This window comes from Mauremys reevesii, linkage group 1 (assembly GCF_016161935.1).
Source record: "Mauremys reevesii isolate NIE-2019 linkage group 1, ASM1616193v1, whole genome shotgun sequence".
In the NCBI taxonomy this organism is placed as follows: Eukaryota; Metazoa; Chordata; order Testudines; family Geoemydidae; genus Mauremys; species Mauremys reevesii.
In genome coordinates this window covers 163,933,302-163,947,353 of record NC_052623.1, presented here as the reverse complement: position 1 = coordinate 163,947,353, position 14,052 = coordinate 163,933,302, and the positions used below count along the sequence as shown (strand labels likewise).

The window sequence follows — 14,052 nt, the reverse complement described above, 5'->3', positions numbered from 1 at the left end:
TTCTAGTTAATTTTAGATGCATTGTTGGCCAGTGAATTGAACTCTGTGGGCCAGGAGACCTGGATTCTCTTTCTGACAATGCCATGACCTGCTGTGGGATTTTGGGCAAGTCGCGTTACCTTGCTGTGCCACTGTTTTTCTTCTCACTCTTTATCTGCCTTGTCTACATGGCTTCTGAGGAGTTTGGAGCAGGGAGTGTCTCTTACTATGTGCTTGTGTGGAGGAGAAATGGTGCTAAGTAGAAAATGGCTGAAGTGAACATCAAAGAGCCTATTCCTGTTAACGTTAATAAATCATTAGGCATGTATAGTGAGAAGTAATGTGCAATAGATTTCAAAGGTTTGGGGAGAAGAATGATTGCCAATGGTTAGGGTGCTGGTTTGTGAGACCTGGGTTCTGTCACAGACTCCCTGTGTGACTTTGAACAAGTCGCTTAGCCTCTCTCACTGCCTCAGTTTCCCCACCTGGAAAGGGGGATGATAGCACTGCCCTACCTCGCCGAGGTGTTGTTAATAAATACAGTACTCAGACAATGTGGTAATGGGGGCAGTGTAGGTATGGCAGATGGCTAGAGACGGGAGTACAACCAGACTTTTCCTGAGGAGGGGACCAGGATTCTCCCTCCCCAGCCCTGCAGCCTGCCCCCAAGCTCTCTCCTTCTGCACCTAGACCTGTGCTCGTCCCCCTGCACCCAGCTCCACACGCACTCCTTTCTTGTGGCCCCAGACTTTCTCAGCCCATGCACTCCCTGCACCCAGCCCCGCAGCCGCTCTGCCCCCACACCCAGCTCCGTGCTCTTACTCAGTGAGGCACTCAGGCTGAAGAGCACCATCCTCACTAGAGGGTAGGCAGCTTGGGGAGGCCCACATCCCATCTTCCTTCTGCATCTCCACTTCCCCAGAAAGTACTGAAAGCCCAGCTCCAGTCCTCCCACCATGCTGGGAATTCCAGGTATCCTCTGCTCCACTTCTCCCCAGGAGCTGGGAGGCCCCCATGCCCATGTGCACCAGAAAGACTACAAAAGTTGGGGGGGCCAAGCAGGCACAGGGTGTTGCAATGTTATTCCAAGTGGCCCGGCTGTCCAGTGAGTGGCATTGCAAACTGGTGCATGGGGGCACAACGCCACTCAAATGTCCTGCTCTGGTCAGGGGCCAAAGTGGGTAGGGTGGCCATTGATGCATCCCCAGAATACAGGACATCCAGCTTGGTTGCATGGACTTCCGGAGTGGTGTGGGCCCACCCCTGCTGTCACGACCCCGCTGCTGCGCAGTCACACCACACAGAGGATGCCATTTTGCAGAGCTTGCTGCCCCGCCCCCAGCAGCATGACCTCACATGCACAGTCACAGCACAGGGTGAGCCCGACTTGCTGTTTAAGTGCTGCTGATCAATTTTGCTAAATGGATGACGATGTTTAATTCTGGAGCTCAGCGACTGTAACACATAACATGGTATAAACCAAGTGGAAATATCACTGATAAAAGTCTCTATCCCGGGGTGCAATGGTGAGGCCCTGCTGGCAGGGGTGGAGCAGCGTGCCCTGTAAAATGACGTTCTCCGTGCATCCACGTCACAATGATACTGGACAAAACCATGCCTGATTTTATATCAGTCCTGAACAGGGTGATAAACTTTACAAAGACAGGAGTGTCCAGCCTACAACTGGATGAATAATCTGCCTGCAATTGGAGGCCACTGTCTCACTCCCCCCTCCCTTGCCCCCCAGGTTGTTGAGCCCCTGGATAAAGGTTTTGACCAGTGATATTTCTGCTTACACAGAGGCTGAGATCCAGAATTAACAATCCTTATCAGTTTAGCAAAATTGAGCATCAGCATTTAACAAAAATCAAGCCTGACTTACCAGCTGCCCCAGGTTGCCTGGGAGAGTCCTGATTTGCCCCATTTCTGGTTCCGAGGCAGCTGAGGCTGAGGGCTTGTCTACACTACTGCTTCAGTCGATATAAGTTATGTCACTCAGGGATGTGGAAAAAAAAACACCACCACCCCGAGCGACATGACTTACATCCACTTAAAGTGCTGTCTACACTGCGGTACGTTGGTGCGAGATGCTCTCCCACCAACATAGCTTCTGCCTCTCATTTATGTGGAGTAATTATGTCCTGGGAGAGCACATGAGGCAGCGACGCTGTTCTAGCACGGTAGTGAAGACAAGCCCTGGGTGAGGGTTTAGTGCTGCTGCTCCCCAGGTGCCAGCAGCAGGGGCGGCTCTAACAATTGCGCCGCCTCAAGCAGGGCGGCACGCTGTGGGGGGCGCTCTGCTGGTCACCGGTCCCGTGGCTCCGGTGGACCTCCTGCAGACGTGCCTGCGGAGGGTCCGCTGGTCCCGCGGCTCCGGTGGAGCATCCGCAGGCATGCCTGAAGGAGGTCCACCGGAGCCGCCTGCCGCCCTCCCGGCGACAGGCCGCCCCAAGCGTGCGCTTGGCGCGCTGGGGTCTAGAGCTGGCCCTGGCCAGCAGAGGGTCCCTTTGTGCAGAAGCTGTCTAAGAAACAAATGCTGCCTTTCTTTCTGCTTCATCATCTGTCTGGCTGTTCGCACTGTAACCCTCCACCTCTCATTGGGACTGTTCCTCTTCTAGTTTTGTCTCTGATTCTGCCGCATACAGCAGGGGAGGCAGGTACCAGTCCTAGTCCTCATCAGTAGTAACAGTGTGAGCTTCTCTTAAGGTATATATATAGGTAACCCTTCTGCTAGGAAGTTAACAGCAGCAATAAGGGCCAGGTTCAATATAAATAGGGTCCCTCTTGCCAAATAACTAAACTGATGTCTCGAGCCCTCTCCCAGAAACCTGGGAAAATTAAATGCACCCTAGCCCTTAACAGACTGAACTTTCTTGTGCACAAGCTCTCTGTGACTGCGTACACAGATGGAAATCTTTATTAGGGGAAAGAGAACCCAGTGCTAAAGTTGGGAAAACGCAGCATCAGAATGTATATGCAAATAAACCCAACCCATTTCAGTAACTTTGGCGGTAGTCTGCCTAACTTCCGTCCTCCCTGCTATGGGAGTCCCCTGACTGTACTGCCTCACCCATCCACCAAGACCCACTCATTGTTGGAATCAGTAGTCCAAGTGTCTCTTTGCCGGTCTCCTCCAGTCCCAAAGGAGCAACTTGCCTGGTCCTGCCTGAAGGTACCACCACCTAACCCATTTTAATAATTCAGGTTTACTAAGGAAAGTCCATTCAGTGAACTGCTGTCCCCTTCACTGTCCCACACCATAAAGTCCTTTGCATTATCTGGTGCGGCAAAGTCCTTGGTCCGCAGTGTTTCTCACAGTGAAGTGTGCTAAGAGGGCTAAGCACCTTCAGTAGCGCTCTGGCTGCTTAGAAATTAGCTCTTTGTTAGCAATGGTCTAAACTGAGCATTTCTAGTTCACAAGAAATGTTCACGTTTAAAAATTTTTCATTCTGACTTGGACCAAAACCATGTTTTGACATTTTCCTGTGAACCTGAAACTCCAGAAATGGTTTGTTTTGAAAATGCTGACTCAGAGTGTTTCTGAAATGAAAAAGGCTCCCCTAGGCTGCATGAAATTGATAGGATTCTTGTCTTGACAGGAATCTTGATAGGATTCAGGAGTGAGCAGCAGTAAACCTGACAAGAATCCTGCCAATTTCACCACAAACTGCCAGGGACTGGATTACAGGATTTGTGGCTAGGCGCAACCATTTTGGCTGAAACTCCCATAAATAATTCACCCTGCAGCAGACCCCCAGCATGGAAAATTTGAGCCCAAATGGTTAAAGTTTGGCAAAGTTATAACTGAAAACAGGGTGTGATAATGGGAAGTGTTAGACCACCTTCACTGTAGGTGGTGCTATCAGCCTTGCCTAACATAAGATACTTGTAAAGCAATAAATAAAACATGTAGGAGACCAATATACTGTGGGGGTGAATGTGGTAACACGTGTAAATAGGTAGAGCCCCTTTAGTTCAAAGAGCTAAGTAGGGCAGGACAGGAAGGAGATACATCCCAGGACAAGGGGAAACAGGACACCAAGGAATACCTCACAGGGAAAAGACACACCCCAGCGGGAAGGAGGGAGAGGGCCCGGGGATGGAGGACCCTAGGAGAGCACACTAACAAGGTAAGGGGAAAAGAAATGGGGAGCCTCCTACAGCAAAGCCTACTGGACAAAAAATGTGTAGGCTCTAGGATCTCCAGAGTTCTAATCCTGGCTTGGCTACTGTCTTGTTATGCAGCTTTGGCTAAAAAATTGGCCTCTCTCTCTGCTCCTTTCTGGCTACATAAAGCGGGCTAGGGATGCTTGCCTGCTTCACAGCAGTATTGTGAGCATTAAATAGTGTTTGTACAGTGCTTTGAAGCTGTAAAGTGATACAGTGGGGAAGTGCTAAGTATGATGATGATAAGCATGTTTAGCTGATAGTGGCTCTTTGTAACCTGCAGTTTAATTCTATCACTCCGAGCCTCAGAAATGGAAAATGTGACTTCATAGTGAACTAGTGTCTGTTTAGACTTGCTCTCCTAAAGAGACAGGTAAGGTTTGCACAACATGAACTAGGGGAAGGGTGATGGGAGGGCAGAGTACCGCTCAGGAATTAGGAGTCAGAATGCCTGGCTATGCTAATAAAGAGTAAAGCTGAAAGCGCTTTGAACTTAAGGAATTTGAAAAAATAATATCCCAGCAAGAGCTACATAAAAAGTTCTGAACATTTTGTTACTGAGGAAAAGTCATTCATAAAAAAGTTTGAACATAACAGGTTCTTGGTGACGCTTTGCATAAATGTTTGTCTCTGTTCCAGCAGCATTTTATAACTTGTTTCATACAACAGAAAAACAAACTTTAGTAACGGTTTAGTTTGTTTTAAAAAATGGTGCTCATGAAGGATTCCAGATTCATAGCTCTGTGGACAGCAAAACCCTCTGTTTATCTACTGGACATGGGCAGTGGCAGGGACTATGTTCCTCAAACCTGTTGGGGGGTCTGATCTAAAGCCCATTGGAAACAGTGGAATCATTGACTTGGATGGATTTTCTTTCTTTCTTTCTTTCTTTCTTTCTTTCTTTCTTTCTTCTTTTATTCTTCGGCCCATCATTGTGGTACCTGAGCATCTTACACATCAAATCAATAGCAATGGTCCTGATCAGGCCCTTGGAGAGATATGAATCTCTGCTGGACACAATGGAACACCCAGACTTCTTTGATTTGACCTCATCCTCGACTGACCAAATGTCAGTCAGGCAGAGAAAAACTTATGAAAAAACATGACTGGATTTGGATGTTTTACTCCCTTCACTGAGAGATGCATGTCTAAGGTCAGTCAGAGAGAGTTATTCATATCATCCATTGGATTCTGTTTTATGTGCCTTAGTATCAACTGGTAGTTGGGGAGAGGCAAATGGACAGGCTATTAAATGGCTAGCTTCAGGAACTGATCTATCAGCCACAGGCAGATATATTCAGGGCCGGCTCTAGACCCCAGCGCGCCAAGCGTGCGCTTGGGGCAGCATGCCACTGGGAGGGCGGCAGGCGGCTCCGGTGGACCTCCCGCAGGCGTGCCTGTGGAGGGTCCGGTCGTCCGGCGGCTCCGGTGGACCTGCCGCAGGCACGCCTGCGGATGCTCACGGGGAGCCACGGACCGGAGCGGACCCTCCGCGTCGCGTCTGCGGAGGTCCACAGCGGGACGTGACGTGGACCGCCAAGCGCCCCGCGTGTGCGCCCCTGCTTGGCGGCGCGCAATGAGCCGCCCCGCCCTGATATTATTTATTGAGGGGTCCAGCCCCTTTACAAATAAAAAGCAATTTATTAAAAAAAAATATTGGCATTGTTGATCACATGGGCTACCAGCCTGTCCTTCCCTGCTCCCAGCTGTTACTGCAGCCTGGAGCCCAGGCAGGAGCTTAGAAGTAACAGTCACTGGAAGTGTCCAGGGTTTCGGGTGACAAAGCTCTATTACTGGATGCTGCAGCCTGGGGAAGGTGAGGAGCTCATTTTCAGGCACTGCCCACCTTTCTGATTCCATGTGTTGGAACATGGAGGAGGGTGTAGCTGGTCAACTGTCACAGAGCAGAACTTGCCACCGTGCAGCACTTGTGTAGCCCAGAGGGATGGTGGACAAAGTTGTGAGAATTCCTGAGACACTTGTACAACCCACTGAACATTTGAGGTGTGGAAGAGGACTCTTTGGGTGCAGGAGGGGGCTCTGGACTGGGGCAGGGGTTGGGGTGCAGGAGGGGTGAGGGTTCTGGCTGGGGTGTAGGCTCTGGGCTGGGATGGGTCTGGGGATGAGGGGTTTGGGATGCAGGAGGGTGTAGGCTCTCGGGTGGGGCCGAGGATGAGGGATTTGAGGTGTGGAAGGGGACTCCCGGCTCGGGCAGGGGGGTCGGGGGGGGGTGGGGGGGGGGCGGGCTCTGGCTGGGGGTGGGGCCGGGGATGAGGGGTTTGGGGTGCGGGCGAGGTTATAGGGTCCTGGCGTCACTTACCTTGGCTCCAGGAAAAAAGTGGCCACCAGGTCCATGCGGCCTCTAGGCGCACAGTACAGTGCAATATAAATCTGAGACTACTCCTTCCTTTCCCTTATTATGCTACTGTTTCTTTAAGCTATCAGTTAATTCTGTAGTTAGAGTGGGGTGTGGTTTGGTTTCTTTTTTAACAGGGTATTTTGGCTAAGTAACCTGCTAGTTTTCACTTCAGGATAAACAACTAGTTTGCTCCCTTGCAACTAGCAAATGTTATTGAGAATGTTTCTTTGAAAAATGTAAATTTGTTGTTTTAGGAACACCCAACGCTCGGCCTGGGGCCGCGCCGCGCGCCGGCCTTCCCAGCAGGGCCGGGCAGAAGGCGGCGGCGTGGGTGGTTTCGGCGGTGCGGTGGCGGGCGCGCTCGCGTGCCGTCGTGTGTGCTGAGCTGACTCCGCTGGAGCTGCGAGCTCCGCTGGCCGCCGCCGGCGGCGCGCGCCCGCGCGCCGAGGAGCGGGAAGCGAGAGGGCGGAAGAAGAGAGGACCCTCCATGTCATCATGCCTGGTGCAGGTCCGAGGAATGTTTGCTGATTCAGGAAAAAATTGAAAGCAAAAGAAGTAGAATAAAAGCTGGGCAGGGAATCAAGACAGACCTAAAAATTCCAGATGTAAGGAAGTCACCCTGAAGAAATCTTTTAAGGTGCCTGTATATAAAGATACATAGGGAATGAGATGGAGAATATTAAGGAAAATATTATAATGAGATTATATAACTCAGTGACTTGCCCTCATTTGGGATATTGTATTGGTTACCTCATCTCAGAAAGAATATTTTCCAAATTAGAGGGGGTTTCAGAGACCAGTGATGAAAACTATTCAGGGCTTGGAAAAGCTCTCATATGACGAGAGATTGAAAAGATTGAGATTGTTAACCTTAGAGAGGAACTGACTAAGAGGGGATCAGGTAAAAGTATATGAAATAATGAATGACTTAGGGAAGGTTGATGGACAACTTCTGTTCAGTCTGTCTCTCTAATCTCCACAATAACAAGGGGACATTCAATGACATTGCAAAGTGGCAAATACAGAAAGGAAATACTTATCCAGACAGCTCACTGTGAGCCTGTGGAACTCATTGCCACAAGATATCACAGAGGCCAAGAGTTAAGCAGGTTCAGAAAAGTATTAGATATTTATCTGAGTAACAAGACTATCCTGTTAAAATAGAAAACATTTTAAAAATCAAGAGCTTTGGAAGGGATAAAACCCCTCAAGCTTCAGGGTATAAACCAATCTCTAACTATTTGGGTTTGGAGAAAATTTACCTTAGGTGCATGTTATCCCAAAACTGGTTACTAAAGGGTTCATTCCTCTGAAGCATCTGGCACTGGATTAGGTGGGCTGCTAGTCTGATACAGTATGGCAATGCCTCTGTTCCGCTATTCATGCAGCAAGGATGACACCAAACAGAGGAAGTACTTTTGCAGTGAGAGAAAACCAACATGAATTTCCTGTGAGAGGAAGAAATATACTAAAGGAATTCAAAATTGTGCAGGAATAGATGATGTAACAGGGAAAATGCAGGAAGTCAGAAAAAAGTCCAGGATCAGATGGGATCCATTCCAGAATACCAAAGGAAGTATCTGAAGAGCTGAGAGCCTTGAGATAATATAGAAATACAAAACAAGAGAGGAGCCTAGCAAAAAACAGAATGAAGCTATTATAATTCGTATATAAGCTAAGGGAGATCCAGCAACCTACAGATGTGTAAGTCCCCACCACAGAAGTGGAGAAAAGGCTGGGGACAGAATGGCAGATCGCTTGAGTAAAGGGGTGAATGGGAGGTTACTTGGAACATTCTGTAGGTCAGTTACAGCTAAACTGAAATCTGATGTCTTTGGAAGAGGCAGCACATGTTGTAACTGTTCCATGCCACGAGCAACCCTGAGAAAGAATCATGCCTTAGAATCACAGTTCCTTCCCTGGCTCCTCCCTGAACTCTTGGAGGAGACTGTTTTGCTATAGCCCATTAGGGTATGTTTACATTGGGCTCCTGGGGCTTAGGCAAAGGGGCTGTTTAATTGCCGTGTAGATGCCCGAGCTCTGGGACCCTCCCACCTCACAGGCCCAGCATTCTCCATCCCCCAACAGCTCAACTCCACTAACTGGTGCACTGAGGGGAGAGGGCAGGTCCTTGGCTCTCTCCACCCATGCCTCACACAACTGCACAACTGGGAGGAGGTAGCAGCTCTGGGGAGCCTGCTCTGCCCCCTGCACACAAAGCGGCAATGCTGGTAGGCTGCACAGGAGAGTGGGGCTGGCCCTTACTCTGCTGCATGGCCTCCAAGTCCAGGTACAATTTGGCCTTTAGAAGATTAAAGCTACTTGTGGCAGAGAACTAATTGTAAGCCGTCACTTCTCATGAATGGAAGCAGAGACTACGGAGAAGTGAGCTTTAGAGGAGATAGGATTGATATCAGGATGGATTTTAGGCACTTTTTATATCAATATCTTATCATGGTAATGCTTGATGTGGGCAATGGAGCCTGTTGATGTATAGCATGCATTTTTTCCTAATGAGTTTTACATTGCATGTTGCACATACTTACATAAGCTGTATTTTCTCTGGCAGCACCATTTGAATTCTGGGCCTGTCTAAACAGCAGTTGCTCATATGCTGCTGTGTTTTATTTTGCTTTTTCTGCTTCCTCCTGTAGTTCTTTTTAAGATCACTTGGTCTTTTTTTTTTTTCCTGTTTATCTTGACATGCTGCACAGTGTGTGTGGTGGTTTGATTGTCACATAAAAGGTCTCCTACTGGGATCATCAGTGCAGTCCTATTTATATATATATATATATATATATATATATATATATATATATATATATATATATATTAAAACTGAGCCTAAAATAAGGAAAATGAGCTTTAACGATTAAAACAAAATCTGAATGAATTACAGTGTGGCAATACAAATAAAATTGCAATTACTTTCCCCCTGAAAAATAGTAGTTTGGTTATCAGTGTATTTAGTAAACAAAACTCTCTTTTATTGACATAACAGGAAAGTTACAACACTGAACAATTATGTTGTTGTCCTGGGCAGGCCCCCCCACACACACACCACCACCACAAATAGGTCTTGAGTTTCCTGTGAGTTTCTTTTAAGTAGTTACAAGGGAGAACTTTTTTTTCCTGTGGTTCATAAAAAAGAAACACTTATTAAAGCTTCTTTTTAAGCAAAACAATGGAACAAACCAATGTTTGCTGTATGAACTGCCAAAAGCACAAAGGATGCACAGTGGGCTTTTTTTAGAGCAGGAAGTTTTGTTATTGGAAACTACTACTGTAACATCCCCTGTCCTTGCACTACGCAACCACTGTCTTGTCCTGGAAGCAGTGTTTCTTTATTTGCCTCATCAAACTGGCACAGGCAACCTTCTCCTGCACTTTGTGGGTTTTGTTCCGTCCTGAATGTGCTCCCACTTAATCTCCATCTGGACTGAACTTGGTTCACAGTAAACAAACTTCTTGAGTCTTGTGCTCCATTGATTCCTGTGTTTGCACAGGTCAGGGCCTAATGCTAGAATGCTGAATTTGTGAATTGCCTCCTGTTTTCCACTGACTGTTTTGAAATTGGAGTATTATATGTTACAAAGAGCCTTGAAGAGTTTTCAGGTGCAACTATTTCTTTCCAAAACTCTCCTTTATGTGTTCACAGGACTATGGTGTTTCCCTGTAGCTTAGTTATATGTTTAGGGAAGAGCTAGAAATGATTGATTAAATCACTTATGGAAGTTAATTAGCCATGAACAAAATTTGTTTTGCTTATTTTGACTGTGTTGTTTTGCGAGACAAAGGTGGTCCGGCGTGCTAAATCAAGCATCAAAATGTGTTTAATTTTAGTGAAAGCCTTCTCCTGAGTGCATGAGTGGGAATAAATGTAGTAGACAAAACAAGTCTCTCCTGTTTTCGCGACAATATATGAGAAGAATTTTTACCTCATTCCTTTTTAAAAAACACAGTACTAACATAGAGTTTTAGCTTGGTCAAATTTCTTTTCCAAGCTACCATAAGATAGTCCATTTCTCCTTATATGGCAGTCACTAAAGTCAAAGTATTCCTTTTTTCCAAAAAAAAAAAAAAAAGTCAACTAGCTTTAATATCAGACACTATATGATGGTAGCTTTTTGTCCCAGGGGTGTTCCTTTATTATACATATGTAATGCGGTCATGATTGTGTACCTTCTGTCCTTCTGTGTTTTTCAAATGATTTTTAAGGCTCATGTACTTTAACTTTGTTAAGTAACTGAATTCTTTTTTTCTCTTCTTAGAACTGAGGAACTGAAAATGGGCACCACTCAAATCAATATGTCAAGTGCCCCACTCGTTAACGGTATCATCAGTGCTGACCTCAAGACACACAGACCCCGGGTGATGTCCAAAAGTGGTCACAGCAATGTGAGGATTGACAAAGTAGATGGTATATACCTGCTTTACCTTCAAGATTTGTGGACAACGGTTATAGACATGAAGTGGAGATACAAACTTACCCTGTTTGCTGCTACTTTTGTGATGACCTGGTTCCTCTTTGGAGTTATCTATTATGCCATTGCATTTCTTCATGGAGATTTAGAAAGGGATCATTTCCCCCCCAAACATATGCCTTGTGTCAAGGAAGTAAATTCACTAACTGGGGCATTTCTCTTTTCTTTGGAGTCACAGACAACTATTGGTTATGGCTTTCGTTTCATCACAGAGGAATGCCCTCATGCCATATTCCTCCTGGTTGCTCAGCTGGTCATCACAACCTTGATTGAGATCTTTATCACTGGTACCTTCTTGGCCAAAATTGCAAGACCCAAAAAACGGGCTGAGACTATTAAGTTCAGTCATTGTGCTGTAATTACCAAACACAACGGAGAGCTTTGCCTTGTGATCAGAGTGGCAAATATGAGGAAGAGTCTTCTGATTCAGTGTCAGCTTTCTGGGAAACTTCTTCAAACCTATGAAACCAAAGAAGGGGAAAGGATCCTGCTCAACCAAGCCAGTGTCAAATTCCATGTTGACTCCTCTTCAGAAAGTCCTTTTCTGATTTTACCTTTAACCTTTTACCATATATTGGATGAGAGTAGCCCTTTAAGAGATCTCACACCCCAAAACCTAAAAGAAAAGGATTTTGAACTGGTTGTCCTCTTGAATGCCACAGTAGAATCCACTAGTGCTGTCTGCCAAAGCAGAACTTCTTATATACCAGAGGAGATCCACTGGGGTTATGAGTTTGTGCCTGTGGTTTCTCTCTCTCAAAATGGAAAATATGTTGCTGATTTTAGTCAGTTTGAGCAAATCAGAAGAAGTGTAGACTCTACTTTTTATAGCATGGACTCTGAAAAACAGAAACTAGAAGAGAGATACAGACAGGAAGATGAAAGAGAGAGAGGTCTGAGAACAATATTGTTACAGCAAAGCAATGTGTGATTGTATGAGCAAACTTTAACATTAGTAACGCCTATTTACAAACTGAAACAAAAGCATACATTATATACTGTATGGCTCTTAAGAAAATGCAGTGGAGACCTCTTAAGCAAGTGCCTTGATATAGAGTAAATCTGTCCTTTTGTGAAGTCAAGTTGTTAATCGAGTATTTGTTTTAATTAGGTGGGATTTCTTTGTTTATCATAATGACTTAACAGAGTTGGATTTATTTTGAGAATCTGCCTTGTGCCAGCTGTAAGATCAGACATACTACTTTCCATTTGGTAAGTGGAGTTTGATACCGTGAGAAGATTTCTTCACATAGATATTTGCCATGATTTAATTATAACAGTGGGATCTCAAAGTTAGCACACAGTGCTTCCAGAAGGAAATAGGCTCCTTTAAAATGTTTATTTTCATACCAGTGCTTTATTTTCTTTAAGTGGTCTTAACTAAGTTAATGTGAGAGATGTGTGGTTCAATCAGTGCAGACATACTATAGCTGGTAAACACATTCTTTTATCTTGAATGAGGGAAAATGACTTGTACACTAATAGCCCCGCTGGGCTTTGTTAAAAGGGTGTTCTCAGCTCCATTAGGGACCATTAGTTTCTTGAACACTCATTTGTTTTTTTACCATGTTAATGGCAGGCTTGTATATAACATCTAGGGAGGGAGCTGAGGGCAGTTAACACAGAATCAAAACAGTAATTAACTACGTTAAAACTGGCTTTGCCAAGACTTTTGTTTTCATAAAGTGTAAATCATTTCTATTAGCAGCCTTAACAATACATTTCTGAAGGTTGCTTGTTTTGCCATGGGCCATATTTAATTTTTGTTAAATGAAATCTTGATGACATCTGTAGCCAATATTTACTGTTTCTGGCCACATTAATGGACAAACATTCCTTTGATCCATTTCGGTTTTGGTGTATGAAACCATTCTATTAATAAAGGAATGTAATTTGAATGATTGCTGATTTCTTTGTGGCGCAGTCAGAGGGTGTGGTAGTTAGGATATGCTTGGCATATTAATTTACATACAGCAAAAGCAAAGATTACAGATTGACTCGCTTTAACTAGTCAGGGAATGGGGAGAAAGCTGTGGAGCAGTGGTGAATTGGAAACATACTTTCTGCATGAAGAACAGCTATCTGATATAATTTAGAAATGAGTTTCCTTTCAGCCCCATGTGTGCTTTTGCCAGTGGCAGTGGTGAACTCCAGAGGCCCTGATCTGGCAAACCTAGTACATAGAAAAGTCCCTGTTGACCTGAGTGTGAGCTTTGGGTGTATCTTGTATGCAGGCTGGGCCTAGGTCGGTGAAGCACTGGGTCCTTCCCTTAAGGCAAATCATTTTTGTGTTCCCTTCCAGCCCTACATTCCTATGATTTTATGCTAAGAAAAATTTTAGCTCACTTGCACATGACCAGAATTAGAGCTGTGAAAACTCTAAAGCAGGGATCTCAAACTCAAATCACCACAAGGGCCACATGAGGACTAATACATTGGCCCGAGGGCTGCATCACTGACACCTTTTCATATAAAGATACAAAAGCCTGCCCCTGCCCCGGCCCCACTCCACTCCTTCCATGAGACCCCGCCCCTGCCCCGCCTCTTCCCACTGCTTCCCCACCCCCAGTCCAACCCCTTCCCCAAAGGCCCCGCCCCCTCCCTGTCCCTATTCCAACCCTTTCCCCAAATCCCTGCCCCGGCCCCGCCTCAGCCAATGGGTTGTTTATGAGCTATTTGCTTCGTCAATGTCTTCAACTCCTTGTTACTAGTTTTTCATGCTGTTAAGTGGCTACCTTCCACTATGTCCCTGGGTATCTTAGAAACAGGAAAAAAGAAATTAAAGAGATTTTGAGAGCGCCTTGAACACTTATGGTGGGATCCAAAAGGTACTTAAGTGCCTAAACCCCCAGACTTAGGCACCTAAGTCTCAGGGTTAGGTGCCAAAATCCCAGTTTTCACTCCATTGTGATCCAGAAAACTCCTTTCAAACCCTGAAGGTGCTAAACTCACTTGGCACCAAAGTTTTCAGGGTAGAAGTTCCGTAGGTGCCTACGTTACTGCCTCTGAGCACAAGCACCATTGCCTCACCCTAGGTGTCTGGAATCCAGATGCCTATCTCCC

General features: G+C 45.8%; 1 protein-coding gene across 3 annotated transcripts in view; it reads left to right on the top strand.

The window, feature by feature from the left end:
- Positions 1-13,392, top strand: part of KCNJ15 (potassium inwardly rectifying channel subfamily J member 15) — a 29,722-nt gene extending 16,330 nt beyond the window's left edge. The window contains exons 1-2 of one of the 3 annotated variants that reach the window (XM_039519412.1): positions 9,873-10,011; positions 10,777-13,392. In XM_039519412.1, the coding sequence (XP_039375346.1) occupies positions 10,793-11,920 (1,128 nt within the window). In that variant the 5' untranslated portion in view covers positions 9,873-10,011; positions 10,777-10,792 and the 3' untranslated portion in view covers positions 11,921-13,392. Of the gene's footprint in view, positions 1-9,872; positions 10,121-10,776 lie in introns of those variants that run through there. The other 2 variants (XM_039519422.1, XM_039519409.1) reach the window with 2 other exon arrangements.
- The last annotated feature ends 660 nt before the right edge of the window (positions 13,393-14,052 follow it).